The sequence below is a fragment of the Microsporum canis genome, genomic scaffold (assembly GCF_000151145.1).
Source record: "Microsporum canis CBS 113480 supercont1.2 genomic scaffold, whole genome shotgun sequence".
Classification (NCBI taxonomy): Eukaryota; Fungi; Ascomycota; class Eurotiomycetes; order Onygenales; family Arthrodermataceae; genus Microsporum; species Microsporum canis.
This window is the reverse complement of record NW_003299168.1, coordinates 1,762,144-1,789,830: the sequence shown is the minus strand read 5'-3', so window position 1 is coordinate 1,789,830 and position 27,687 is coordinate 1,762,144. Positions and strand designations below refer to the sequence as shown.

The 27,687-nt window shown below is 47.4% G+C and overlaps 9 protein-coding genes across 9 annotated transcripts in view; 6 read left to right on the top strand and 3 right to left on the bottom strand.

Annotated features, from left to right (window-relative positions):
- Positions 1–66: 66 nt before the first annotated feature.
- On the bottom strand, positions 67–2,195 carry MCYG_02108 (C6 sexual development transcription factor NosA; the record flags this gene model as incomplete). The annotated part of the gene is made up of 2 exons (XM_002849128.1): positions 67–1,922; positions 1,997–2,195. The coding sequence occupies 2 exons, from the start codon at positions 2,193–2,195 to the stop codon at positions 67–69; spliced, it is 2,055 nt and encodes a 684-aa protein (XP_002849174.1).
- A 1,115-nt stretch (positions 2,196–3,310) lies between these two features.
- Positions 3,311–3,890, bottom strand: MCYG_02107 (uncharacterized protein; the record flags this gene model as incomplete). Its single annotated transcript, XM_002849127.1, has 2 exons — positions 3,311–3,526; positions 3,783–3,890. 2 exons carry the CDS (start codon positions 3,888–3,890, stop codon positions 3,311–3,313), a joined length of 324 nt encoding a protein of 107 aa, XP_002849173.1.
- A 6,292-nt stretch (positions 3,891–10,182) lies between these two features.
- MCYG_02106 (SAM and PH domain-containing protein) lies at positions 10,183–12,604 on the top strand (the record flags this gene model as incomplete). The annotated part of the gene is made up of 2 exons (XM_002849126.1): positions 10,183–10,308; positions 10,376–12,604. The coding sequence occupies 2 exons, from the start codon at positions 10,183–10,185 to the stop codon at positions 12,602–12,604; spliced, it is 2,355 nt and encodes a 784-aa protein (XP_002849172.1).
- A 1,639-nt stretch (positions 12,605–14,243) lies between these two features.
- MCYG_02105 (ABC1 family protein) lies at positions 14,244–16,338 on the top strand (the record flags this gene model as incomplete). The annotated part of the gene is made up of 2 exons (XM_002849125.1): positions 14,244–15,061; positions 15,126–16,338. The coding sequence occupies 2 exons, from the start codon at positions 14,244–14,246 to the stop codon at positions 16,336–16,338; spliced, it is 2,031 nt and encodes a 676-aa protein (XP_002849171.1).
- A 477-nt stretch (positions 16,339–16,815) lies between these two features.
- MCYG_02104 (DNA polymerase eta) lies at positions 16,816–18,756 on the top strand (the record flags this gene model as incomplete). Its single annotated transcript, XM_002849124.1, has 1 exon — positions 16,816–18,756. The coding sequence occupies one exon, from the start codon at positions 16,816–16,818 to the stop codon at positions 18,754–18,756; it is 1,941 nt and encodes a 646-aa protein (XP_002849170.1).
- Positions 18,757–19,558: 802 nt separating this feature from the next.
- MCYG_02103 (conserved hypothetical protein) lies at positions 19,559–21,074 on the top strand (the record flags this gene model as incomplete). The annotated part of the gene is made up of 4 exons (XM_002849123.1): positions 19,559–20,033; positions 20,098–20,164; positions 20,227–20,755; positions 20,820–21,074. The coding sequence occupies 4 exons, from the start codon at positions 19,559–19,561 to the stop codon at positions 21,072–21,074; spliced, it is 1,326 nt and encodes a 441-aa protein (XP_002849169.1).
- A 375-nt stretch (positions 21,075–21,449) lies between these two features.
- Positions 21,450–23,718, bottom strand: MCYG_02102 (fungal specific transcription factor domain-containing protein; the record flags this gene model as incomplete). The annotated part of the gene is made up of 2 exons (XM_002849122.1): positions 21,450–23,111; positions 23,173–23,718. 2 exons carry the CDS (start codon positions 23,716–23,718, stop codon positions 21,450–21,452), a joined length of 2,208 nt encoding a protein of 735 aa, XP_002849168.1.
- A 1,186-nt stretch (positions 23,719–24,904) lies between these two features.
- On the top strand, positions 24,905–27,124 carry MCYG_02101 (monocarboxylate permease-like protein; the record flags this gene model as incomplete). The annotated part of the gene is made up of 4 exons (XM_002849121.1): positions 24,905–25,219; positions 25,297–25,871; positions 25,936–26,288; positions 27,003–27,124. The coding sequence occupies 4 exons, from the start codon at positions 24,905–24,907 to the stop codon at positions 27,122–27,124; spliced, it is 1,365 nt and encodes a 454-aa protein (XP_002849167.1).
- A 118-nt stretch (positions 27,125–27,242) lies between these two features.
- MCYG_02100 (uncharacterized protein) overlaps positions 27,243–27,687 on the top strand; it is a gene marked incomplete at both ends in the record, with an annotated part of 1,656 nt that continues 1,211 nt past the window's right edge. The window contains 3 exons of the mRNA XM_002849120.1: positions 27,243–27,306; positions 27,394–27,518; positions 27,566–27,614. Coding sequence (XP_002849166.1) covers positions 27,243–27,306; positions 27,394–27,518; positions 27,566–27,614 — 238 coding nt within the window. The remainder of the gene's footprint in view (positions 27,307–27,393; positions 27,519–27,565; positions 27,615–27,687) is intronic.

Below are 27,687 nucleotides of genomic sequence, written 5' to 3'. Positions count from 1 at the left end.
CAAAGTAGAAATTAGATAAGAAAGGAAATCCCCAGTGATTTTGTTGCATGACATCTCGCCAGCGGACTATGTGGTTAGTATCAGTGGAGGCTCCCCGTTAGATTCTTGGGAAGAGGCTGGTGGTTGCTGCGCTTCTACGACAGCTTTCTCGTCTGCAAGGCGCCAGACTTCTCGAAGTACGCATATCATACGGCCAAAGCTGCCTAATTCAGCCTGCTCGCCCATTTGCTCCATCCGCTTGCTAAGAGTGTCGCGGAATGTGCTGCCAGGAGTTGCAAGGGAACCACAAACAAGTAGTGGCCAGACAATAGAACTGTCAAAGCCTTCTGGGCCCCCGGGGATGAGGTCAAGCAGGTCAGCGGCGTGCGCGATTAGGCTAACGGTGCCTGGCTGGTCACGCCTTGACCCGGGTACAAGACTGCAAAGATAAACCCGAGCAGCAACCCTGAATAGAGCCGTAATGTTTTTAGAAAGCTGTTGTGGCAACAAGACTCCCTCCTCAGAGAATGGCTTCACAAGCGATCCTGGTGGTGGCTCGGTGTGGTCGAGCTGTTGGGCAAGGTTGGTAACATGGCCACATAGACTGGCGTGGTCGGTTCGCCCTTGAATGCAGAGAGCATCAAGGCAGGAGATCTCTGCAATGAAGTACATTACTCGATCCTCGCAACCCATAAGTTCACACAACCCAGCACTTGATCCGCTAAATAGCTTGGTTCGGTATGTATGTGCGAACTGTGGCATTTGGCCAAGCATCGTCGATCCCAAGATATCGATCCAAGCAGCTAGACTCATGCTGAATGGTGGGTGGACCGTTCCGTGATCGGATTCTAGAAGGCGATGTGGAAGTTCTAGCTTGTGTATCAAACTTGTTGCTGCTTGGAAATGTTGGTGCCATGGGACATCAGGCAGAGAATCATTTGCGCGACCAACAGCACATTGGAAGAAAGCCATGCTCAGGGTTGCCTCAAGGATCTGGAGGTGATCAGTGTCCTGGTTCAGAGACGAGCAAAGCTCAGAAACTGCCTGGAAACGATGCTTGAGGATATCGTTGTCGATTAGGTCGTTGCAGACTTGCTGTGTTGACTTCAGGTGGACGGCAGCGATACTTAGACAGCAGTGCAGATAGCATTTGTTCGACTCGATTGCAGGAAGAATGACATCTGCGAAGACACCTCCTCGTTTCCTCGTCTCTAGAATAGGAAATAGCTTGCTAGAAATATTCTCAAAGAAGTGATCTAGCAGGTGGCGGTCGCAATCATCAACCTGGATAGAAGGCACACCTAGAGATCCGTGGGAAAACTCGAAGCACTTGTGGTCTGGGAGAACCTTGGATTCAAAAACATCGTGTCGTGCCCAGTCATCTTCAGCAAAGGAAGGTAGCATTGCATGAGCAAGCGGAGGCTGAAACGTGTTGAAAGTTGATGTTGATGAATCCCGTCGAGTTGGGATATCATTAATGTATAATTCACTTTCAGTTTTAACATCAACTTCGTATGGGGTAGGGGCGGACCAGAAGCCATTAGAATCCAGGTGTGATGCTGGATCTTGAGGAGCATATTGGTCATAAAAATCTTGGATGTGAACATGGCTAGGCTCTCCATCAATGCAGTAGGGAGGTTCCAAGGAAGGGTCTCGAGTTTGAACAGTGGTATCTGGGTATGCCTCAGGGGTTGGGGCTGAATGAGAAAGGCCAGGAGGACTGTACGTGCAGCAGCTTTGGCGAGGGCCCGAAACAGTCTTTTCGGTCATCTTGGTACTCTTGATAAGGTCCTTGATGTACTCCTTTTGCGACTTTCTCTGCTCATTGTTTCCCCACCACATTGGTCGCTCATATTCACATCGTAGCTTGAGGTTCTTACAAGCTCGACAGGCAGGATGGCCTTCATCACACTTCTTGCGTCGCAGGCGGCATGTGAAGCAACCTGAGTTTAGCTTGTTAGTATGCAGGTACTAAATAGAGACTGAGCCGGGGGAAGAAGCATGAACTATAACATACCAGAACGAGACCTTCGATGTAGCTTCTCTGATTTCTTGACACCAGTGTTTCCTTGTGTTGATGAGCTGGGTGAGGGCTTTGCTGTGGGCTTGCGGGGCTTCTTGGACTTGGAGACCGGTTTAACAGGTTCGACAGAACTGGCCATACCTGGGGAGGAGGCAGAGGATTTGGGGGACGGGGCGATGGTAGCGAAAGACATTTTTGGACGGCGACAGTAAGCTTTTAAATGTAAATCAGCTGCAACGAAAAGCAAATGGACCTGTTTTGTGTGAATAAGGTAGAAGATGTGTCACTGAAAGAAGTATTAGATAACCTCTAAACCTGACCGGCAGGGAGATTGATCAAAAAGAGTGTGATAGTGACGGTGGACAGGTATGAAGCCCTTGACGAAGAAAAAAGGGGATTAATTATGTTCTTTTAAAGATTACCTGCGGGCAAGGTAATTAGTTTAATAATGATATCAAGATGCGCTAACTGGCCGGGTTTGACTTGTTTCTATTTTTGACCCATGAATACATACAAATGTCTAGAGAAATGTGCTGGGAGATCCAAACCTAAAATGGGAGCTAAGAAGCAAATTGCCCGCTATGGGGAGCTCAAGTTATGCAAGGAAGCCTCCTTGGCAGAGGCTGACTGGTCAGTCTTACTTTCGCGAGCCGCCCTGGTCAAATTTAGTTGTGCACAAGCATACTGGTGACCAGGGTATGATGGGTCCAAAGAGTGCAGCGGGGATATGCAGCATGGAGGTGTGAAATAGCCTCGGATAGGCTGGAAAGGTGCAGGTCAAGGAGCTGACCCATTTTGATCTCCAGCAAATCAGAGTCTCGATATGCCATATTTGAAGGAACTTCTTCAACACCAACCATTCCCGGTTTGGATGGTATTCTCGGGTGAAAAGACCAGCGTCAGCGTGTACACATGCTCAGATGGCAGGCAGTGGCGACGGTTATTTCTTTTATTGCTAGCCGGGAGGGTGAAGCATCTATCCCTTTTTGGTTCGGGAAAGCTGTCGACTCTGTACTCCGTCCCCTCCTCTAGCGGGAAGGATTAAATGCAGGGCTCCTATAATAGTGAAAAAGTCACTGTTCGGTTGTGGCTGGGAATGGCTAGCCGAGCAGTCTCTTGCTGACTGTACGGGGTACTTCTAGAAAGAGTAGTCTCGTATAGGGGCCGATGTCGACCAGGGCTGGGCTCATTTCTTGCCCTTACAACCAGGCACAACTTGAAGTGGTTGTATGCAGCCTCATTCAAGGGAGCGTTGAACCCTTGCCTTGTGAGGGAAAAGAAAGGTCCAATGCCAGCCAAGAAAGGCCATTAGGGACCCTCTTTTTTCCACCCATCGTTATAATCTATCATGGGTCCAGTGAGTGTGTTTATTGAGTTGGTTGAGGGATCAGTTCGTGGAGGCGAGCCAGCCCAGAAACAATTTCGATCAATAGGAAGAAAAACAAAGAGGTTGGTTAACATTAAGTTGCTGCCAAGCTTCGGGACGGTGGATGTGATTCGAGGGACAGGCTTCCGTCTCCTTCCCTAAAAAGGTAAGTCTATGCTTGGGTTCAGAGTATCGAGAGGTCGAGTAAAATATCATGCATGGTGATGATTCAAGGTCAGGGTGAGAAGGTGGATCTTCATGCACGACAAGGTGACAGGAAAAGACGAGATCACGAGTTGGTTGAAGGTATCGAGTACATGATATCACACGGCGACTTCACCCTCAGCTCCACCAAGGGTCCAAGGCCGCTGCAGGTCACTGTGACTCTCGGTGGACCAGCTTGGCAGAACGCACTGGCGATGTGACGACGCCGTTGGGCTTGCATATTTCACATCCCACAAGGGCCAATGGGAGATCCTTGATGCCAGCCGGAGTGGTTCGATGCCTCATCCCCGCGTTCATCCTTCTTTTCCTCCTTCTTCCCCCTCGGATCACGTGGTTTGGCAGGATTGCTAAAACCATAATTAGCAACAATTTACGTGAGTTAATTATAGCAAAGGTTTATTCAAGCTAATTAACTTTAATGTTTAAGGTTAATTTTACTTCCATTCTATTTATAAATCTGAGTTAATTAGCTTAATTAGCTTGTATTAACTTATGAAAAAGGGGGAATACGGGTTAATTAACTGCACATGACCTGCCTCTTTTTTTCTACTTTGACTTCTTTTCTTCTTCGAATGAAGTAAAGAAGTACAAATCTTTCCGAGTCACAAGATACAGATACCAAATGGAGAAGAAGCCTTACAACCCGGCCGAGATTCGGTGCCCGTTTCCAGCCTCCCTTTTTTTACGGCTCTATGAGTACCTTCGCTTACAGTTCCCAGCGAGGCACACTCCAGCTTCTGGCGACTGGTGGATGGTGAATATGCCAACAACCAGCGTGTTGGTTAATTTATGACTATACATGGCTTATACTCCTATCGAAAATGCTCCTATCCCAAGCCTCATCGCATGGTTCTGGCAGCAGTCATGTTCCGTCCCTGACAAAGATAATATATATGCATACCCAATTTGACTGCAAGGTTATACAAGGTGCCTCGGCTCTGGTACAAATCGATTGCCCATTTCTTACTCCTCTGTATCAGCATTGTTTCTTTCTAGAGACAATGTGCGTTGAGTAAGTGACTTTGTCAGAAATCTCCATGAATATCAACCAGCCAACCTCAATTGTCGAAATGAAGCTGTTTCAACAATGAACTGCAAACATCCTCGAACAGTTTGAATCTTTGCGACGTGCTGTCACATATTTCTATATCTTGGCAAGGAAGATGTTTATAAGCATCCATAAGTTGACATAATCGGTAACCCGGAAGATTATATGTCGAGTTTTATACCGTACACCGACAGGTACTTGGATGAGATATGATATTCTTGGGTCGCACCCTGTTCCCTGGTGCCGAGATATATATAAACTCATATATTCATGGTTCTCGAGTTATATACCACCCATCTATGTAAAGAGTGCTTTTTATATTCCCTGACACTCACCTATAGTTATATTTTCGATGCGCCCCATTGAGCAACCCGAGTCTCCGGAATCAGGACTCTAATTCCCCAGGAGCCCCTGGGCGGAAGTGACAGAGCCTATACATGTCATCATGACTTGCATATTATTATGGCTGAACCTTTCCAATTGAAAATACGTCGCGATGCCATGTTACAAGCATATCACGATCTACTTTACTACTTCTAGGGAGTTGTCCATTCTCATATGACAAACGGTGCACCCCGTCGCGCTTTGAAACTGTGCAACGGATATGGCAGCTATAATCGCGTTTATATGGCCTCAAACAAGCAATTGATCTGTTGTTCATGACATGAGATCTGTCATAAGAGCAAAGCAGGGGGGTTGAATAAGTGTCTGCTCGGTGAGCTGCTTTCAGCCTGCCTTTATGCTTTGCATCTCCTCTTTAGTAACTTACCAAAATACCTTATTGGGGCAAGGGTATAATACTTGTCCCGACTACGTTAACAGGTCGCAAGGGGCGGTTACCGGGTTAAGCCCATTCCAGGTACCCAATTTGATCAATAGCTTCACCAAACTCAAAGGCATCGTATATGGAACCGGTAAACGTGAGACATCCTGATTAAACGTTTACTGACCTCAAAAAGTCATTCCGGTCTATGAGTATAACCCCAATCCTGATATTGCGCGTAGGTATACAATCAGCTTGATTACCTGTGCAGATGATAAACGTCCCGGTGCATCCTATGGTGCAGAATAGGAAGCACCGTTCCAGCATCATGGCCCGCCCCATGGATACTGTGGTCGCGGAGGGCGGCATATTTCTCTTAAATTGCCCCCATGTTTCTACCAGTCGAGGCATTCCAACATACAAATAGGGTAGCTGCAGCTCTCTATATTTGCCTCCCAGGCTCGGTGCATCTCGTCCTCCGTACATAGTACATCAACTTCATCTCCTAGCCCGGTGATGAGCATGCAAGAGTCCGCAAATGCACCATATAATGCAGGCGCAATCTTAAGCTGTGGTCGCTAAGTCATCACCCGAGAGATGAGGACAGAATAAAATCCAAGTTTTTTTGTTATATTCCGGCTTTCAACTCCGGCCTGTTGTGTATCAACATGTATACATATAATATGCACTCACATGGTTCGTATTCCCCGACGATGAGAGAGCACTTCTAGTCCAGACCATAAGCGCCTTGTACATCGTCTGCTCTTGGTCATTCCCACATCTTTCAGGCGTTTTTCAACGGCGAATGTAGCGGTATAATTATGGTCACTTGATCGTTCCACCACAGCGTACACAGCTGTGGCAAATATCCCCTATTCAAACTGTTCGAGGATGAGAGAGAGCCGACCAAGCTATTGGAATCCAGCTTCCTTCGGTCTAGCCGACGTTTCCTTTTCTTATGCAAAACGTTGGCTTCTTTTTGATCAGCAGATCTATACAAACGCCACCTAATTCACCGGTATCGCTGCCGACTATTTCCTTATACTTACGTATGTATATACGTGGTAACGCGGGAATACATCGTATGGAAATATTGAATTTCGTTACATCTCGCAAAAGTCAGACTTGAGCGGTGTATTCCTTCTTTTTTTTTTTACCCTTAACTTTGTGCACTCCGTATTAATTAGGTGGGTTAAGGCCGTTAACTGACTACATTCTCTGTTTAGACAGCTTCCTCTCCAGGAAGACGTCCCGACGAAAGACATCCAACATTGTGACGCACAAGGGTGGCTGGTATGAAGAGGTCAACTCGCTGCGCCTGGCTCTTCAGCCAATAAACAACCCGGACAATCTCTCAATTTAGAACTGCTATATTACATCCTGGAAAGAGCAACAATTATAACAATTATGAGAGACATACATACACGGTCTTACTTGCACTGCCGTGAGCGTAGGCGGTGTTCAGTTTACGGCACAAGGCGAGGCTATCTTGCAGAACACAACAGTATCGACACAACCAATATGAGAATGTGATAATGACGAAAGGAACCAGCCGTACCGAGCACAAGTTTCACCAGCAACGAGCCTGGCATGCATCACCCTTTACCCGAAATGGATATCAATAGGGAAACAGAGCTGTACCGGAATAAATTTCCAAAGATTAGCGTCTCTTCTCTTCCCTGGCCGGGCTGGCTTGCCCGTCATCCTAGGGTCCTTGTCCAGAGCCAGAGAAGGAAGGAAAAAATAAGGGCTCAAGGCTGTCAAGCTCTTGTATCATGCTAGAGACATGTAAAGAGAAGACGCATCTATGTGCTGGCGCCGCTTGTCGACGCTCAACAGCCAGAATAGCGTTCAGTCAGGGAGTTGGGGGGAATGCAGCGACAATATATATATGCGAAATGCGAACAATATACATGCGTCCACAGCAGATCAATTCATGGGAATTAACCTTCTTGAGTGCATTAATTTTTTCGCCTTTTTTGCGCCTGGGAGACAAAGATTGTATCGAGCTTTACTCTATACAAGGTGAGGAAAAAAGCAATGCAGTTTCCAGGAATGAAGTGAAGGAAATGTTGCCCGAGTAACCGCCTGCAACGAACCTGGTAATGGCCAGTAAGGTACATTCTGCAGGCTAACAGCTTGGTTGACAAAGGGCGATACCTGCAGGATCAGAGTGATTGGACTGATAAATTACCCTTAGTTTGTCCGTACCGGCAGATACTGATATTAATTAATGCGCTCCCTGCATTACATGCCTGTGAGATGCGAGTTCCCGTGCCAAAGGAGGGCCATCAGAAAGACAATCACTGTGATTAGTCAAGATCGTATTTGGCTTTCTCGCTGAAGATAACGGCAATGCAACGATAATTTATTGCGGGCAAATTACAGCCAGTTGAGAGTGGTTTTGTTCATGCGGCCGGCGGGCCCCCACTGCCCACTCGCAGCGCCAGGGATTCACGATCGCCGGCGTCATCGACAGAGGCTGGCAGAGGTCGAAGGAGGGAAATCAGAGCGAGACAAAACGGGACACTGACGCCAGCCATTGAGTTACCGCCAGAGAATGAACAATGTAGTTCTGTCAATGCGACCCGGGGCGCTTAGGGGAGTTGGGCGCAAACTGAAGCACTAGTCGAGATGTATACTTGAGTGCGTAATGTATGGATGGTTACCATACTTCTCGATCAACCAGCGGAATGTGAAGGAAGCTTGAGGTAAAGCCTGTACAGAGTAGGCCAGGGAGACCCGAGTTCTACAACTATATACATCGCCCCCGGTCCAGCGGTAGGGAAGAGAGAGGGGGCGACCGCAGTCGAGGATTGCAAATTCAACCACAGGGCAACAGTCTCCTCTGTCTTCCTGTTGGTTTCCGCTGTGATGGACGAACGAGCAGATGATGACCTCTTTCGCCTTCCCTGTCCTGGAAGTAACATAATGAGTGTATTCCATACTAGCTAACTAACCGGGCTGCCTCAAGCTGCTTGATTGATCGCTTTGTTCGCTTGCCTTAATTTGTGATCTGAAGCCATGAGAAGCAAAGTCTAGATATTATGCGGGAGCCAGCCCATCATCACATCATGACCCTGGTCTACAGCCAATCAGCCGCTGCAGAAGGCCTGCGACCTCAGGTTAGCGCCCAGCAAGGGAAGACATCGGCCCCCTCGCCCCCCCCCTTCCCCCCCCCTTGACCATTAAGTGGTTGGTGAATATATGTAGGGGGGCTCCGCAACGGCAGGCATCGCGCGAAGCCTGGTCAAAAGAACTATCTTCTTTTTTTTTTTGACAATACGAAAAGATGAAATAAAGGAAGAGAGTAGCAATGGAAGATGGAGGTGATGGCCTGTCTGGTTGGCCACAGAGTGTTCATTGCCCTTATCCAACAAGATGTCGACGATGGAGAGCCAGGGAAAAGCCACCGAGTACCCATTGGCGCTGTGGATATGCAGCTAAAATAATCGATTTCGTCACGCTCGTCCCGCCCCGTCCACTTCAACCCTTCGTCCTGCTGCGGCCCTCTGTTCCCCATATAACACGGGCATGATGCAGGCAAGCGGACATTGTACTGGCCTATACGAAGCACGGATAGGGTATACATGCTGTGTACCTGATGCATGCACCCTGCATGAGCAGAAGAACTTGTCACAGTCAGTACCCCCGTTTTTCTTCAAGCTATACTGGTACGGAGAGCGTTTCAACCTCAGTTTGCCAGTAGCCATACTGTATGGCCATATCACAATAAAATGTGCATTTATATCTCGTTACTCGAAGGCACTTGCCTCTTCGTGGTAGGGGAATCCCTCCCCTGTGGCTATAAGCGAGAAGAAACAGCTTACATAGTACATAGCATCTCTGCTTTTATATCTCTGCTAGCCCACATTTCTACTTTGCAAAAAAGGAATAATACAAAAAATAAAGATGATACCGACCAAAAAAGTACAAGTGTGTACGCTGTGGTACACACAGATAATACACACATACTTGGCCGCTGGCAGTTCGCAGCACGATCCAGAAAAGGGGGACAGACAAACTGATCGCGAGAGGGAGACTGGCCGTTTCCCCAAGCGCCGTCTCTTGTTATATTCTCGCCGTTCTCCCTAGCCCTCCACCCTCCATCAAGAGAGATCTGGTTTCATCCCAGCGTGAAAGAGCCGTCACATCACACTCGCTTGACAAGGGTCCACCCCTACTCTGGAACTTTATCTCACTTTCAATACGATACGGATGTGCGTATGTTGATGTACCAAGGGCTTGCATCTTCATACGAAAGTCCTAAAAAAAGATATATATCCTCAACCCCCATCGCGCAGCTGGCCCCCTCCCCGCCCCCTTCCATCGAACATTCGATTACAAACAAGCAGCAGGAGTTGATAAACGCACGCCGTGGGTTTTGATATATTCCTAGAGACTCCTTGCTCCTTTTCTCTGGCGGTCTTATGCTGTTGTTTCTGTTCAACATACAATACCCTTTCCAGATCTAGAGCATAGAAACAGAGCAGTGGCAGTTGATCTGCTTCCATATCCGAACTATACAAGTAGTTGACCAAGGCAGATTCTCCGATTCTCTATACACATGTCAACGTTTATTTGATAGCAAAAGGCCATTGCTGCTACTTCTTCTTCGTTTTCTCTTCTCTTTGGTTGCCGACCTGCGCCATGGTAAGTCAGCTCTTTATAAATGGAACGTGTTACACTTGCTAAAGATTCCGTAGGACTACACTTATATTCCACCCCTGCCGCAGGGCAGTATACAGATGTTCCCGCAAGCAAACAACAATCAGACGATGGACTATATCATGAAGCGCTCGTCTTTCAACTCTCGACCTCTATCCGAAGCAACCGAAATCCAAGACCTTGATTATGAAGTCGAGTACTCCGAACCCGAATCCCCACGACGAAGCCTCGAATCAGTGAGTATATGGATTAATGAACCCTTTAATATATGTGAATTGAATCAGCTAACAAAATACCGTATAGTTTGGAACTGGTAGCGCTACCACTCTGTCACTCTCGGATGAACCTCCGACCCCTGGCCCTTATGAGACCCGGGCCTTTGAGCTCCCACCAAGGAACCTAAGTAAACCAGTGCAGGGACCTTCAGGGCCCCATCTCTTCAGGGGATCTATGGACAGCACGATGCTCGAAAAACCCACCGTCGAAGAGTGGCAACTGTCGATGTCTCCTGTATCTCTTGAGGATATCAAAGTCCCCATGTGGGTTCCTCAGGAACGAAGATCTTCCGACCCAGCTCGCTTCACGGAAATCCCAAGGACATCTAGTAGTATGTCTCATCCGAAATCCAGCAGTAGCAGCTCATCGTTTGTTCAAAGTTGGACGCCAACCCAAGTTGCTGAGTGGATGTACGAGGTTGGCGTGGAGGACAGCCTGGTTGAACGCTTCATTCAAAACGATATCTCTGGTGCCGTTCTTCTCGACCTACACCTTGACGACCTTAAGGAGTTGGATATCCAGTCCTTTGGCAAACGTCACTACCTCATGAACATGATCCAGAACCTGCGGAACGCTTCTGATCCTTCCTCTATGCCGGAGCTCGCACGGGTCAGCTCTTCCATGTCAAACAGCCCTCCCTTGCCAAAAATCGAGTCTCCTGAGTGTACCACATCCGCGTCTCCTGATGACGGTGCTAGGCATGGTGTGCCTGCTCACAAAAGACGTGGCCGCCGCAACCGTGTTATTTCAGAGGAAGACATCATATCGCCTGCCGAATCCGTTTCTATTGTTGCTATTGAACAACTACTCCCCAAGCCACACAAATGCTCCAAGGGAGAAAACTGTTCCAAATATCAGAAGAGACAGCGAAAGCTTGCCCGGATTGCAAAACAGTTTCCAAACGAGTTCGCTCTCATCGATGGTGAGCTCGTTGCCACCACAAACCAAGTCGTACCTCCAACCCCTGCCATGACCCAAATCAGCCGAAAATCAGATACTGCGCCCTCACTCGTTGCATCGTCTGATGTTCTTGGCCCCGGTTTTCTTCCCGATCTACACCCTGAGCTACAGCTTAATGCTGCGAACCTGAACGGAGTTAGGCCCCGGGATCCTCAGGAAAATGTTAGACAGTTCCTTACCTTCCAACATATGCATAGCCCTGACCTTAATTCGTCCACGACAAATCAACCTTTGGAGATGTTCCCGCCTCTCCCTTCTCAGGAGCAACCAGTTCATGTATCCAACCAACTTCGATCTCTACCCAAACTCACCATCCCAAACCAGACTCATTCCAGCAGCGATCCAGCATCGGCTTTACGCACTGTTACCCCCTCTATGGGCGCGCGGGTTGTAAATTCACCCACTGCCACGCAGGAGTACAACCCATACTCCTTTGACGATAACAACACATATCGCCATGGAACTCCATTCTCTGAGATGGATGTCCCCGTCACCGCTATGCCTGTCGAGCCCTTGGCCAGAGAAACATCCCAGTCCGTCCCTCCGGGTATGAGATATGGAAATATTTCAACACGGCAACACCAGTCTCCTGATCCCCTAGCCCGATCAAGGTCAACTCGGCCTGAACGCCATCGCCGACATCCATCTGTCAATACCATGACCCCCTTGCATGAAATCGAAGGCCTCTCACCAATCGAGAACCCATCGGATATGGATGCCGCTATTAAACCACAAGCACCTATTACACAACGTGCTGGTTCCTCTGGGTCGTCTTCGTCCTCGTCTACACAGAAAGACCCGGACGTTACCCACAGCGGATGGATGAAGAAGAGAAGAACCACCCGCCTTCTTCGCCACGAATGGCAAGATGCACACTTCACCCTCAAGGGGACCATTCTTGCCATGCACAAAGATGAGTTCGACACCCATCGCCACAGCAGGGCCCTCGAATCTATCGACGTAGACGACTATGCTGTTGCTTGTTCCTCTCTAGCATCCAACTCCAAGCTCACGGCAGCCTTCAAACGCTCCGTCCTCCGCAAAGCAGCTAACCTCAACTCCAATGGCGGCTCATACAAGGGTATGGACGAAACCGCGTTCGCATTCTCGTTGATCCCCGCTACCAAACCCATGGAGCGCAAATCTATCTTCACTGCAAATGGAAAAAACCATCATTTCGCTGTCAAGACTCGTGACGAGCGTATTAATTGGATGCGTGAGCTCATGCTCGCGAAAGCTCTGAAGAAGGGCAAAGAAGCAGGAAACGAGATTAAAATGAACGGCAACTTCATCTGATCTTTGTTATCTGCATTACTCTCTTTTAGCCTATATTTCCTTGTTCGACTCTGCATCAACATAATGTATATACCCTTCGTCAGTTCCTCTACCCCATGCATTACGAGTACCTTCCTTTAATACTGCCCCATGGTGAATGAGCGTGAATGTCACATTTGGCACATCTGGTATGCTTGTCAATATACATCTCGCTATATTTCTTCATACATACCTACCTCCCCTCCACTCTACGTACCCGTTCCATTTTCTGAGTTCACATCATGCGTTCTGATAAGCCTTTCTGCGTCGATACACCACTTGCAATGATTTTCCTCGATTTTCTGTTTTTATTTTATCCTTCTCACATACCCTACTACAGCTACATTCCATTTCATTTTCCTGTGAGCAACGTGTAATGCTTCAAATTGATTCCCATCTTTGTTTTTTGTTTATTTTCGCATCTAAGCATTGGAGCACGATACCTCTTTGATATCTTACGGCCTTTTTTCAATGGTAGGATAGGTTAGGAAACTTCATGAGTAGGATAGTATATAGGATAGCCCACGCAATATGAATAAAATTATACGACCAGCATTTCTTCTTTCTCTATTGCTTCGAAGCACTCTTCTCGTTCTAAATAAGTTACTGCACCAGGAGTGGGCGAGCTTGACTATGATTTAATATATCAAAAATATGCTAGATATGTAAAAAATATTATTGTCCTTACACAGCGTTGGGAATTTATACTCAAGCGTCTATTCCCAGTAGCTTAAGAATACTTTACCCACCATCTACATAGCAACTCATCTTCACTAGATTTCTTATCTTCTTTATAGGCAATTCTATCACTGAGGGATGGACATATGATGCGATTGCTAAAAATAAGGGTTTATAGAGAAATATAAAACCGATGAATTAGCAGCAATTATTGCCGAGATGAATTGGAAAAAAGGTTGGTTCTAAAGAATTGATTGATATCTTGAACATACAAGGAAAACTGAGCTTCTTCAAGCACCTGGGTGAAAGTGAGAAGAGCGGTACTGTTAACCTCTTGGTAGCTGGTGTTCTAAATATTGTCTGGCACACCCTCTGGGATATTGGATAACCATGCGCTACTTATCAACTACAGCCGGTTGTTCGTAGGGAAAAAAGATGCATAAATCTACAGGACTTCGATTATTCAACGGGAGATGGTATGTAATTGTCTTTTCAGTAAAAACCACAGGGAGTAATGGGCTAAGAATCCTCCGAATGTTGATTAATATTCGTGGCAGTACTCTGCACAGATAGCGGATGGCTGATTCCTGCTGGGTTTCAGCTTCGACCACTCCATACAGAGTACGTAAATCCTCCTAGTTATAGGCCTCTTGCTTAGATACAGCGTCGTAAACTTGGGAAAGATCCTGCCATTAAGTATAGTATTTGGATGTTGATATATCGATGTAGAAGCCAAAAGACTAAATTTATGCTGGCTCAAGCGTCTGCTTAGTAAACAAGCACGTGACCTCGGCCGAACCTTGCAAGCTTCTTTTTATTATCCGAGATGCCATCAAGTTATAAATTCCGGGAACTAGAACAAGGACTGGAAGATATATAGATATATAGGGCTATCAATTAAAACGGCACACATGCGTACTGCAATGCCTTTTTGGTATCTACCATGTTTTTCACCGGCCCCAAGTCGAAGTCATCTTCGATGTCCAGATCAATAGCGATCGCGTGCAATAATCAGGCTGCAACGTATAGCTCTGTTCATATACCACGCTCATGTCGAAGCCTCCACCACGCAGCACGACCGCTATTCCGGCGGACTATTCACTCACAGCAATTCCAGCCCTTCGTTCCTCCCGCCCCAGAATCCCTCGGAAAGCCCATTCGCGCGAAGACATACCCACGGGCGCGCAGGTGGCTTCGCCGGCTCTTTTACCTAGGAACCTCCCTCGGCGCATTATACTTGGTTGATGGCCAGTTCAATGCATCATGCGTCACTCGTACTACCCGCACATTCGCACTGGGTCTCTTCGTTGCCCTGGACTATAAAATCAACTTTCGGCCCAATCCCCCATTAGCGAAATCCATAGCAGCCGTACACGCTCGAAGCGCAGAGCGGTTGTCAGTTCTGCTACGTGAAAATGGTGGGTTGTACTTGAAAATTGGCCAGGCAATTGCCATGCAAGCCGCCGTGCTTCCGCCGGAGTTCCAGAAAATGTTCTCACGTATGTTCGATGACGCACCCCAGAACGATTGGAAAGAAGTCGAGAAAGTGATTAGAGAGGATTTTGGAAAATCTGTCGAAGAGGTATTTGGAGTCAGCTTCGACGGAGATCCGAGTCGTGGGGTCATGGAGAGGACTGCCAGAGCCAGTGCTAGTGTAGCGCAAGTTCATTGGGCTAGGCTAGCGGACGGAAGAGAAGTGGCCATAAAAATACAAAAGAGAGAGATTGCACGGCAGGTAGAGTGGGACCTATGGGCATTTAAGTACGGATATAGATGCCGGACTCCCTTGTCATGATTGTGTCTGCCAGGTGCTAACGGCTTATAGGGTTATCTCGTACCTCTACTCCAAAGCTTTTGACATCCCCTTCTACAGCCTAGTCCCGTTTGTAACTGAACGGCTCTTTTTGGAAACGGACTTCGAAAATGAGGCGGATAACGCCGAGCGTATGTCAAAGTTGATTTCTAACGAACCACGGCTCCGCAATAGAGTGTATATACCCAAGGTGTACCGTGAGCTTAGCTCCAAACGCGTCATGACTGCTGAATGGATTGAAGGGGTAAGATTATGGGACAAGGACTCCCTGACACGGCCCTGGAGAGGAGGTTGGTACCAGGGAAGTCCCGGCTGTCATGGAGCTCCTCTACAGCCGTCTGACGGTAAAACACCTCCTCGTCGTGCGGGAGGCCCCGCCATTATTGATAAGCTAAAGCCGGATCGTGACTACTGGAAAGGGAAAAATGGTCGTGGCGGCTTGGGCTTGTCTTTAAAGGAAGTCATGACAACCATGGTAGATTTATTCTCCGCACAGATGTTTCTCTGGGGATGGCTGCACTGCGACCCACATCCTGGAAATTGGTTTGTCCGCCGACAACCTTCTGGAAAGGCTGAGCTGGTTCTCATAGACCACGGCCTCTATGTCCACATGGATCCGAAATTCAGGCATGAATATGCTCGATTCTGGAAGTCCCTACTAACATTCGATAACGCTGCTATTTCTGAAATAGTCCAGGGTTGGGGTGTTAGAAATCCAGATATTTTCGCATCACTTACCTTGTTACGACCCTATGAGGGAGGCGAGCACACCACATTTAAGCAATTAGAAGGACTGAGCAAACGGGAGAGAGCCGAACGCCATTATGCGGCACAGCAAGCTATGAGCCAAGCTATACGTGACTTCCTTGGTGATGAGACGAAATGGCCTCACGAGCTCATCTTTATATCCCGCAATTTCCGTATTGTCCAGGGAAATAATCAATTTCTAGGATCTCCAGTGAACCGCATCAAGATAACAGGAACATGGGCATCCCGTGCCTTAATAGAATCCCCAGATCTCCCACTGTCAGAAAAGATAAAAAATTATGGACGTCACATCATATTCAAGTGCGTCCTGTTTACATCCGATATCTTCTTTTACGTCACCAAGATCAGACAGATCTTGGGCATAGGCGGTGGCATGGAAGACGAACTTGAAGCCCAGATGCAGAGTATAGCAAAGGATATGGGCGTTGACCTGAGCCAGCCTGTATTTAACGGCTAAGCCTTGGATTTTGAGCTGCTTCTGCCACTTTTACCTTCTTCCCTTCGCTGGCTGAAAGGGAAAACAAATCTTCTGCTATCTCATACTAAAGTGTTACTCCAACCTGTACAATAAACCTCAGCTCATTTTTAAGCAAAAGCAATGAAAAAAAATACAATGTTCAACTCTTAGTCCACTCGTTTAATTGGCTTGTCGCGTCTTTTTCGCGTAAGTTAGCCGCGGTCTTGGCATCCTTCTCTTGTCGTCGCGAAACCTCTTGGGCGTTTTCGATTCGAAGTCGCAGTTTTGATAAACTAGCACCTTACAGGAACAGGGGTTCATTGAAAATGTTCCGGCTGTGCTTGGATGTTTGCTCATTCCCTCGATACTTCAGTGGTTATTCTGGGACCATCTGACATGACAAGGGCATAGCGCGCAAGACAGCATAATAGGACCGGGACTTGAAAGCCACCCGCCGAATGTTCTCATCAGTAGACGATGGCATCTGATCCGGCATCTCCTTACGATGAATATTGCCGGCCTTCGTCTCAGTTCACATACCGCCACCTTCAGCTCTTACGGTCTTTCTCGACCCGCACCCCGCTTCGAGTCATAGCCCACATTGACCTTGATGCGTTCTATGCGCAATGTGAAATGGTACGACTGAATACCCCACGAGACCAACCTCTAGCTGTTCAGCAATGGCAGTCTTTAATTGCGGTGAACTATCCTGCTCGTCCATTTGGGGTCTCAAGGATGATTACCGCTGAAGAAGCTAAGAAGCTGTGTCCGCAATTACTTACGCCTCATGTTGCCACGTTTCGAGAAGGGGAAGGGGAGAATTGGGCGTACAGAGAGGGAGGTTACTCCGTTCAAAAGGATAAAGTCTCGTTAGATCCATATCGTGCGGAGTCAAGAAAGATTCTAGCAGTCATGAAGGCAACGCTGCTATCTTGTGCTGAAGGAATTTATGAAGGATGCCGTGGGCAGTTTTCTGAACCTTCTGACATGGTGCGGCTTGAAAGAGCTGGTATTGACGAAGTCTTTGTAGATCTTTCAGCACTGGTATTTGGGACACTCTTGCAACGCTATGAAGTGCTACGGTCGGCGGAAGCTGTTGAATGCTCAACGGATAGTCTAGGCGGGTTTCTTCCCAGGCCTGAGGCCACTGCGCTTGTATGGGGAGAAGATGATGAATTAATCGACCTGGACACTGGCAAATCTGAAGAAGAGGACCCAGAATGGGATGATATAGTCATGCTGGTTGGTTCGGAAATTGTAAAATCTATCCGGGCAGCGGTATGGGACCAGCTCAAGTACACTTGTTCAGGTGGAATTGCAAGAAACAAAATGATAGCTAAACTAGGAAGTGCGTGCAATAAACCAAACCGACAGACCATTGTTCGCAACCGTGCTATTCAGCAGTTCTTGAGTGGCTATAAATTTACCAAAATCCGCTCACTCGGAGGAAAACTGGGGAAAAGGGTGGCATCGGAATTCGAAACAGAGAAAATAAGGGATCTTCTCAACATTCCTCTAGATCGATTAAAAAACAAACTAGACGACGACACTGGAACATGGCTCTACCAGATAATCCGGGGAGAAGACGATAGTGAAGTTACTCCTAGAACGGAAATCAAGTCTATGATATCGGCCAAATCATTTAACCCTAAACTGAACGCTCTGGACCAGGCAGAGAGGTGGATGCGAATTTTTGTCACTGAAATATATGGGAGATTAATTGACGAAGGCGTCCTAGAAAACAAACGGCGCCCCAAAATGATTACCGTCCACCACCATGGCTCAAACCAAGACAAGTCTCGTCAGACACATATTCCGCCTGGTGGAGTTATCGACCAGACTATGCTCTTTGATCTAGCAAAGAACTTACTTCAGCAAGTCATCAGCTGGCCCTGCTCTCATCTATCCTTAACGGTGAGCGGGTTTGAAACTGGGATTACGGGGAATAAAAGCCTGGATAGTTTCTTTATCCGTGGTGGTAGTGACAGTTCAGTCTCACGGCGCGACGGCAGTACACCGAAAATAGATTGCAGGGCGGAGCTCCCTGATGACAACACGGCATATCATCAAAGAAAGAAGCAAAGAGTCGGTGAGAAACATCAATCTAATTCTTCAACGGCAGGTGGTTTCTTCTCAAGATATAAAGTGAGATCTAGAGAACAACCCCCTATAAAACAACCCCCTGAAACTTGCCCTGAAGAGGTGGCGGAATCGCGAGCTGGTCTCCAAACGAATCCAACTTTCTCACCTCCCGGCATTTGCTCCCGCTGTGGAGAGACTGTGCCAGACTTTATGCAAGTTGAACATGATGATTGGCATTTGGCAAAAGATCTAGAAAGCCAGGAACAAAGGCCACTCAACGCTGTTCGGCCGCGGGGTGCCGTGAAAACGAGGCAAACTAGGCTGGCCTTTGGCTAATCTATCACGTTCCTGAAGCTGACCATGATGTGATTACTTCTCGTAGCGTGCAATTCCCTGGTGTTTACCCTTTCTTTTGCATATTTTGGGATCATTGGTATATATAGCTACATCTATATTCGTACATTGCGGGAGTTACTTATAAACATCGGGAGTAGCCGTTTGTCAATTTTCTTCAAGGCAAATATCAATGTAGGATTCTTCATTCTAGTTATTTCATAAAAAACAAGTTACGTCATTTCTTTGAACTCCACACACCCTTACTTACATAGATGTATGACTTTTCCCATTCATCCCTGTCCATTGGCCATGCCCGTTAGTTGAATACGGGGTGTGACATCATCGCCTTTATTTTATTCTCCAGCGCCAACCTGTGTGCCTCTTCCCCTTATATTGTTTATATATGGCTGTTTTCCCTCTAAAGATGCTTATTGCAAATTGGTTTTTAATATAAAATACCTCTCCATAGCCTCATTTAATACTTGTTTAGGCTACTTTGACCTCTGCTCCTTGTTCGAGTTCTCTTTACCTGGCTATAGGTCTAGGCAATCTGTAGGCTCTCAGCCTGCATTCGTCTATTCAATTGGTTATACTTCAGCGCTGGAAAACTGTCTTCCCTCCATTCATTTTGGGTTATCGACTTATGTGGTAAGAGTTTATCTATAGTTTCTCTTATTCGTGTATTGATGTGTGACAAAGTAGCAATTATCCATCAGAGAAAGTGTGCTCTGAGAGCTACAACTCTGGTATAACCGACTACCAGGCACAATCTCCTTGAGTCCTGTAGGTCCAATTTTACTCCATGGCTATTAAGGCCCGGTTCCACGAAGATGTTTCTTATGCTCCCAAGGGGCGAGATGAGATTCTCGACTTACGACAACGAAGGGGGAGATTCTCCTCACCGTTGGATGGGATCAGGGGAGAAAGACACTCTCGTCGACAAAGACGAGGTAATGACGAGGAAATTGAGGAAGAGATCGAAATTGATATCGAGCGTGACAGGCATGCGGGACAGCACAGAACATTAAAACATCATAGCCACCCCCGAGGATCACTAGGATCGCCATCCAGAGTCGTGGAGAGCGACGAGCTTGTTATTCGCCGGGATGAAAGTCCTGGATGGAAGAGAGTGGAAAGGAATGACTTATTTGTGGGACTAGAGCGAGGTAGCGATGTCTCTTCAGAGGATTCGTTCGAAACAGAGCTCGTTCCGGTTCGACATCGACCGTCTCATTCACATGAAGAGATCATTGGATATCATAAACATGGTAGGCGTGGTACGCCTTGCACATATCATTTCGAGACACACTTTATGGCTGTTAGAGACTAACAGCAACTTAGGGCACGCACCTTTGCATAGGAGAGCGACGCCCAAAAGAGTGGATATAGAAGAAATTGAAATGAGAAGGTATGCTCCAAAAAAATTAAGAACTTCCCTCTAAGTTTATCCCTATACTTAATGGTTAATAGGCGCAATAGACACCACAGAGATCATGAAGATGAGACCATTCTTGAGGTTGACGTTGATATCCACAAGGAGTCGGATGATAGGCACCATAGGGGACGAAAACATGACCCTTTGGTAATGAGGCCGCGCGAGTTAATACCTTCTCACATTCGAGAGGAAGATGAACAGCATGGCAACTACATCCCAGGAAGGCTGTCAATGGATGAAGTATGTAGAAATACATCTGCAGATTGGCACATATTGGATGCGCCTCCTGAGACACGACCGGCTGGCACAGATAGACTTGGTGTATGCGAGGAGACCTCATGGAGTAAACGTAACCGCATCCGCAGGTCAAGTTATCTTCCCGATACGTATGACGGAGAGGTCCATGGGACCGTTGCAAAACGGTATGTGGGCGTTAAGGAAAAGCGTGAGGAGCTCTGGACAGAGATCACCAAGGATCTTGTTGTGAAGGAAGCTATCGAGATGGCAGGGTATGAATACGAAGAAACCGTAGACTTCTTCTATATCTTCTCAAATTTGCAATATGTAAGTCCCCTATCCCGTCCCTTTAATACGGAGGGTATCATACTGATTATCCCCGGTCATTTAGGATGATGTGGCAGAGTTGGTAAAATTCTCTGAAGAGTACCGCCAACGACGTCGAGAGAGAGTCCTGGAAATTCAGCGAGAGGGAGCAATGACACAGCCTCTGCCTCTTCCACTTCCACAGCCTAGAATGATCTTGGAGAAAGGGACTTCTAGAGCGACGTGGGATGAAGAGCGAGTCCATGAGACTGAAATTCTTATCGACGAAAGTCGAAAGTCACGACGCCGCTCCCCAATACTTAGAGAGCGCATTGTTTGATAACTCTATATGCCTTAGTGGACGATTCATGGGCCTGTGTGAACATCGTTCTTCTCATTGTTTGCCGGGCGAGACTTTTTATACATTAAAACCTGGAGTGGACAAGCCCTTCTATCAACTCTAGTCTTTACGTTGCTATGACTTTCCGGGGATAACCGATATTATTATCATAACATGTGTGACTGACTAAACAATCGGTTTTTATATATAGGGACGTTGGTCGGTATATTTACCCCTTTGGTCCCCATGATATTCAGAAAGTAGAGTCTATAATAATATATCTTGTTACTCCTTATACCGTCTAGTCAAGGAATGGAAGCACTTAACGAGACCCCCTTTTCGGTCTTATCTTTTCCATCACACATATATCTTAAATTACATCGTTATAGAGGCGTCTACCCACCACGGGGCGACTGAATCTATATCAAGATCCTCTAAAGTCGGCTCTATATAAGAACTAGGCACTTCTAGAGACTCAGTTCCCCGGAAACCGGGCATCGGTTCCATCGTAGCGGGAGACATGGTGGGTATTTGGCCCAGAGGGAGCGGCACCTCTTGCATCCTTTCACACGGAAGCTCTAGCGGATTCGTAGGAGTTGCGGCATACTGACCACTGTCCAGTGTATCTCTTTGCTGCATTTCTCGCACATACCGCGCTTTTGCCATCAGCCGTCTGACGGGGCCCCACAGAGATCTGTTCTTATCGTGCTTTTTGGCCTGCCACCCATCTAGCACCGTGTTGACGCACTGCCATGCGCGTTCGCATTCGGTAGACGGCGGCCGCGAGCATATCTCAGAGAGTATGAATGCAACCGCATGCCACTGCACATAAGTCTTGCAATGCCAGGTCCACCTGGTGAGATCTTTATCGGTGAGAAGTAAATTAGAGAGCTCCAGGACTTCCATGGAGATAGAAAAGAGTCTATTGCGCGCCGCTGCGCTTAGGCTGGATGTGCAGGTATTATTATCCTTCCGTGTTGTTGGGTAGAGAACCACTAGCCATGTTCGGGCAATGATCGAGCGTGCAACGATCGTGTAGAATCGCTGAAAGGGCTGCGTAGTATCGCAATGTCGCAGGTATTTATCTTCCAAGTGCTTGTTTAGGCCTTCGACCAAATCTTCCCGAGCCGTTACCGACAGCCCTTCTCTTACTAGGCCAGGAACTCTCAAGCTCGGCGGTGCGTAGCCGACTTTCCATCCTACCCTCATAACCTCGCATCGGATGAGGCAAAACGTCATCTCCGTTTGCCCTTCGCGTTCTGGGGGAGGGTTCGTCATTTGATGATTGAGGTCACTATCATTTACGTTTAGCGGTAACCTCGTGTCGAAAGTAGCCTCGTGGACGATTGGCTCATAGCCGTGATACTCGGATGATCGAATATCGAGTAGGCAAATATGATACCATAATCGTCTGCGTACCTCTATCTCAAGTGGTTTCAGTCCAAATATAGTGCCGTCACGGTGGAGTCCCATAGCCTGAGCGATGCGGAGAACAAGCGGGATAAGCGACCATACCAAGCGTGAGTCGTCTTCGTTCCGGAGGGCGGAAAGAAAGAGAACTACCGCCTGTAGCAAAAGTATGCTCCGTGTGTTCAAAAGGTCGGCTCTAACTATGGCCTGCTCGACAGCAAAGCGATATGTTTCCACAGCGACGCCGGATGATACTCCGACGATACTCTCGCGTTTATGCGGGTCTGCGCTGAGAATAGCTGAATAGTAGATTGAAAATAACAGAGCCTCCGTGTTCTTATCCAGAGAGTCTAGAGACTCGACGGCATCCCAGTATAGTCTGGAGGTAGTTGGCATGTGAAAGATGTGAACAAGTGGCAGCACATTTTCGGTGAAAAGACCAAGCAAAGCCACGGATTGAAATAGTGGCGGATGCTGCGTACGCATGGGTTCGGAGGGTATTAGAAACCCCAGTATTGTGGTGATGGGCTGCAGAGGGCTACCAAAGTTGGACACAGATGTTTGGCTCTGCGCGCAGCTTTCATCGTCAGAAACCGGATCATAGAGCATGTCACGCATCTCTTCGATCTACATACATGTAAGTACTCATGTGCAATTTTCCTGAGAAAAGAGAGCGCTCCATACATACCTCGTTGGCTAAGTTTGCCCATAGAACGTTGCTAATGTAGTGGCTTCGTGTATCCTCCACTATCAAACGCCCAAATTGTTGCTCGATACCAGCATCGGGTGTCAACCACTCCGAAGTGGGCGTTAATTCCTCGCAGGTTTGTGAGGGTACCGTACCGCCAGGTGGAGCAGTGAGATCGCGCTCTACTGTTAGGCGTTTAATGATGGCTTCTAAGCTGTGAAGCCTATCAATCACTTGCGCATTCAGGGTATTCCGCGGCCGCTTTGCGGCTCTGCCCCGACCAGGAGGATAAGTGCATTCCGCATTTGATCGAATGCAGTATGAGCATGGTTTCTTGCGGTCGCATTTTACTTTGCGCTGGCGACAAAAAGTGCAGCTACGTGGATGGGTGGAAGGATCTGGGATAGATTGTGTTGCCAACGCTGTATCGTCCGTCGCCCCGGGAGGATTTTCCGTAACACTAGCGGGTACGGCCCATGACAATGATGATGAGTTGTTTCCCGGGTTTGCAGGCGGTGCCCGGGGTGACAAGTTGTGCTGCTCCATGGTGCGGAACTGGCTCTGGGGGTCAAGTCAGATTGGTGTAGAATACAAATAGTGTCGAATTAATAACTTGAAAGGTCAGGCGCAAAGTAAGGCTGGGCGATTTCAAGCTAGTTAAAGGCGTTGACTGTTGAAATGGTTACATTCTAATGTGCTCACTATCTGGATGGAGTACATTCTTCCATAATCGAGCTATACTAGTTTTGTGCTATAACCCCGAACACCATAGTGGATTATCCAATCCTACTGGCTAACTAGTAGGGTTTGCATAACGATATCCTAACCGTACATAGTAGGCTCCGGGAGTTAGGAGGTTAGGGATATTTAATTAAGGCGCAAGGGCCAGAGCAGGGGCTTGCAATGTTCCGGGAATCTCCACAGGCATTATATACTAGGCCATACTAATTAGCACTTCCAATCAGTAGGTGTCGGGACCCGTCAGGAAGCTTCCAGAGTGCTGAACCCTCAAATGCTGGCAACCAACATATAACTAGTGGTTACGGAACATTCCTCCCCGAACTCAGGGCCTTGCAGCCATGGATGAGCCACGTTGAGACCACGTTCGCACCACGCTACTGGATAGCTGTCCCATCGACGAGGCCAACTCCGCACCAAGAGTTTGTTGAGTCTTAAAACTATTTATTTTCTCTTCGGATAGTGTTCCGCGGCGGCGTAGCTAATTCTAGGAAAACGTATCGTCTCTGTTGTCTAGATTTCCATCACGATTTAATACGAATACAGCCAGTGTGCTTTGCTGGATGCTGCCTACCACTTATAATCAAGGTGTCATCTCAAACTGGGTTTAGGGCTGATAGAGCCGCATGCGGGGCTCGCATAAGCTTATCCGATGCCGTCAGGAGCCGCATAACCATATCCGTGCCGGGTCCCACTTGCAGTCCAGCCGGCCGTATTTAGTGGATAAAAGCTCGCGGGTAAGACGTTGTGTTCGATCCGGCGTAAGACGCGCTGACGGATAACATATCCTTCTCCCGTATAGCCAAGTTGAGCCTGTGATTTATATTGATATTTTTCTCGGTTGTAGTTTTTTAGATGCAGTCATATCCCCCAAAAAGTCGCTGGCTACAGCAACCAAAACAACTTTATAATCTGGCGAGCTCGAATTACACTCCTTGCCATACTCGGCTTACTTACTTCCACTCGCCAGCAATAACGATACTAGCTCGCAATCATGAAGGCGGAAGATACCCCCATCAACAGGTCGACAGGGTCCGATCTAGAGAATGGAGCGGGTGGACAGGTTGAAAAGGTGGTGGAAGCTAAGCCAGCGGACGGCGGTCGGAATGATGCCCCAGATGGTGGCCTTGAAGCCTGGCTAGTCGTCTTTGGAGGCTGGTGCGCGCTCTTCTGCACCTTCGGCTTAATCAATTGCGTTGGTGTGTTCCAGGAATATTATCTATCCCATCAACTAAAGACATACGACGCATCAGCAGTGAGCTGGATTACATCCGCCCAGGTCTTTTTCATGGTATTCTGTGGTGTTGTGGTAAGCTTCTATATGCGCCGTTTGGAAAATCCTATGCGATACAATCCATTTGAGAGCGGCGTTGCTAATTTCCCTAGTGGGGACGTGTATTTGATAATTATGGTTCAAAATGGCTTCTTTGGGGAGGTACCATCACCTATATCTTCGGGCTGATGATGACCTCTCTGTCCACAAAGTACTACCAGTTCTTCCTGGCACAGTCTGTCGTCTCTTCCATTGGCTCCAGCGCTGTCTTTAACTGTTCTATGTCATGCATAGCGTCCTGGTTCTCCCGCCGCCAGGCCGCCGCCTTTGGTATTATAGCCTCAGGCTCCTCCGTGGCCGGTGTTGTGCTGCCAATCATGATGGACAAGCTGAACGATCGCATCGGATTTCCTTGGATGATACGCTCTATCAGCTTCATGTTTCTTGGTTTGCTTGTCACTGCCTGCTTGACTGTCAAACCTAGACTGCCGCCACGACCAAGACCAGTCGTCCTCAGTGAATACGTGGATAGCTTGAAGGAGATTCCTATGGTCCTCACAGTGCTAGCTTTCTTCCTATTCATGTGGGGGATGTTTTTGCCTTTCAACTATATCATCCTCCAGGCCATCGCTGCAGGAACATCGCCTACTCTTATTCCCTATTTGCTTCCAATTCTCAATGCCGTGAGGTATGTTGTTATCAAACCACACCAATGATCTAGATTGCAGTTACTGACTAGAGTTATTTAATAGTATCTTTGGTCGAGTTCTGCCAGGAATTGTCGCCGATAAGATTGGTCGCTATAACGTGATGATAGTTACCATTTTCTTGTCTGCATTATTCTGCCTTGCTGTATGGATTCCAGTCAAGAACACTGCCGGAATAATCGTCTTTGCTGTCATGTTTGGCTTTTCTTCTGGCGGCTACTTTACTCTGGCGCCCGCCATCATTGCACAGATTTCCGACGTTCGCCAGATCGGCATGCGTGTTGGAACAGCCTTTGCAATTCAATCTCTTGGGGCCCTTACCGGTAGCCCAATCGGTGGCGCGATTGTCAAGTCACAGAATGGCGATTACCTGGGTCTGCAGTTGTTCTGTGGTTGCAGTATGCTTGGATCTGTTGTTGCCTTCTTGGCTGCGCGATATTCACTTGTTGGATTCAAAATGACAAAGGTGTAGTTGGTGGCCAGAATGTCCTCCTCTAAGATAGTGCAATTTTCCGCTCATCTCCTTCCTTGGAACTTAATTAGATTGTATAACTTTTCCTTTTCTATTCATTAGCTTTAATAGCAGATAGATTGTAATATTATAATATTATTGACAGGATCGACTAAATATAGAGGCTTCCTGTTTTTCTCTCGAGGATAAAGAAATTGCTTTCCAAGAGTTTGTAGAACCGAGAAGGAAGTTTCCGAGACCGATTGGATTGGGCAAGTCTAGTAGGATCAGCTGCTCTGCAACCTCTCCTTGGTTGATTAACTGCTGAGCGGCATAATATGTGGCTATTCCTCCGGCTGACCAACCAGCCAGATAGTAGGGGACCTTTGGCTGCTGTCGACAGATTTCTGCCAAGTACGGCTCTGAGCTCCTGCAGGTTGCATAGCATGTCTTCTGCAGTTTTAAGATTGGGACAGTTTAGCCCACACATAAGAAAATCCGGTGAGATTTTCGGAATATTAGTATATGAAGTGGACGATCCAGGTCCGTCTGGGAACATAAAAAATGTTCTAAAGGGGTTTGTTCCTCACTGTAAGGTCACAGCTGTGGCGGGAAGATGGATAAGCGCCGGAGCACTCTCTTCGTACCATGGCTGAAACAGCTTGCGAAGAGCCGCGACGAGTGTTCCAAAAAGATGTCATGCTGTGGATCTATGTCAAGCTCCTCTCGAACTCTGCCTACAAAGGCCAGAGCCACAAGAGGATGGACGCCGATTTCAGTTAAGTGCTCGTCGTTAGACAGCTCCTTGACATTTGCTCAGCCTGCCAACTCCTTTACAGACGGATAATCTTCGAAAAGAGATAAAGGAATGCCAATATCGAAAGACTTGTAGAGGGTACCGATGGTCAAGGACAAAAGGGAGTACACTCTAAAGTCTGCAAAATGGGACTCGTTGCCGAGTTGCCGTACGTCCACTCCAATCTCATCTGAGAATGCCTAGAGAAACTGCCCCAAAATGGAATTGTCTGCTGGAAGAACCTTATTTGGCATAGATGATTGGGCTGTCGCTGTGCTTGGTGGAGGAATAACTGTAGCATGCCCTTCGGGCCTCACGGGGGCTATTTGTAGCAAAGTCTTCTTAGCTGCCTTGTTCTACTTTATTGAAAGTAACCCATCTGTAAGAGGCAAGAATTTGGTTATTTTGAGTCATATATACATCTCTAGCATATGCCGAGTTGTCTTCGCGAATCGGCTGCATCTTCACATATGTTTGGTATGCCACGTCGGTTGTATAAGGCCTGTGATCTCGAGTATTCGCTTGAATGCTTAATCAATCCAGAGATGAA